We start from the raw sequence: 777 nt of genomic DNA, 5'->3' as shown, positions 1-777 counted from the left end.
AGAAGTCACCACCAAATAAGACTTATGATGATAGATTAAATATCATCCACATTGAAAAATACTTCTCTATATATAACAATATCATGACAATTGTCAGTAAAAGTTAGAGATAAAAATTTATTTATGAAATTTGAAAGACTAGATGGTTGAAAGCAAATGTTGAAATAGTGCAAGTAAAATTTAATTTTTATTCTCATTTTTGAATGAACTTGAGTAAGAGCAACTTAAAAAAAAAACTGGACACATTAATGGGGAAATATTGTGTATGACTAATGTTTGACCATAAAGAGGAGTAGTAAAATAATCAAGGAACAGACCTTCAATAGCATGCACCAATAACATGTAATTTTAAATTAAAAGAGATTTCTAATCTTACTAAGTAGGGCCTAGTAGAATAGTACAATATTTAATTGAATGGGAAGCTATTCCGAAGGTTGGGGTATTCCTCCACTTCCCTCCCAGGATCCTGGGGAGGGAAGTTGGGGAGAATGGGCTTGATGAACTTGAACTCACTGGTCCCAGTACCTCCCGTCAGGCACACCTCATACTGGTAGCTGTGGGACAGCGTCCCGGCGCCGCTGACGTCCACCAGGTGGCCCGGGAAGTGGCCCTCGGGCCCCGGCGAGCCTCCCCGCGCCGCCGCGCCGCTCCTCGCGCACACACGCGCCGCCACGAAGGCCAGCGCAGACAGGAGGAAGAGCGACGACACGGCGGCCAGCGCCACCACCAGGTAGACGGTGAGCCGGTCGGCCTGCGCGTCGGGCGCCGCCGCGTCGG

The 777-nt window shown here is 46.6% G+C and overlaps 1 protein-coding gene across 1 annotated transcript in view; it reads right to left on the bottom strand.

Annotated features, from left to right (window-relative positions):
- Positions 1 to 229: 229 nt before the first annotated feature.
- LOC105853167 (protocadherin beta-6-like) overlaps positions 230 to 777 on the bottom strand; it is a 2,762-nt gene continuing 2,214 nt past the window's right edge. Inside the window, exon 2 of the mRNA XM_012727762.1 lies at positions 230 to 777. Within this exon, the coding sequence (XP_012583216.1) occupies positions 407 to 777 (371 nt within the window). The 3' untranslated portion in view covers positions 230 to 406.

Source organism: Condylura cristata, unplaced genomic scaffold (assembly GCF_000260355.1).
Source record: "Condylura cristata isolate star-nosed mole 26May11 unplaced genomic scaffold, ConCri1.0 scaffold00021, whole genome shotgun sequence".
Lineage (NCBI taxonomy): Eukaryota > Metazoa > Chordata > Mammalia > Eulipotyphla > Talpidae > Condylura > Condylura cristata.
Note: the sequence above shows the minus strand (reverse complement) of the source record. Positions and strands in the feature narration are given on the sequence as shown.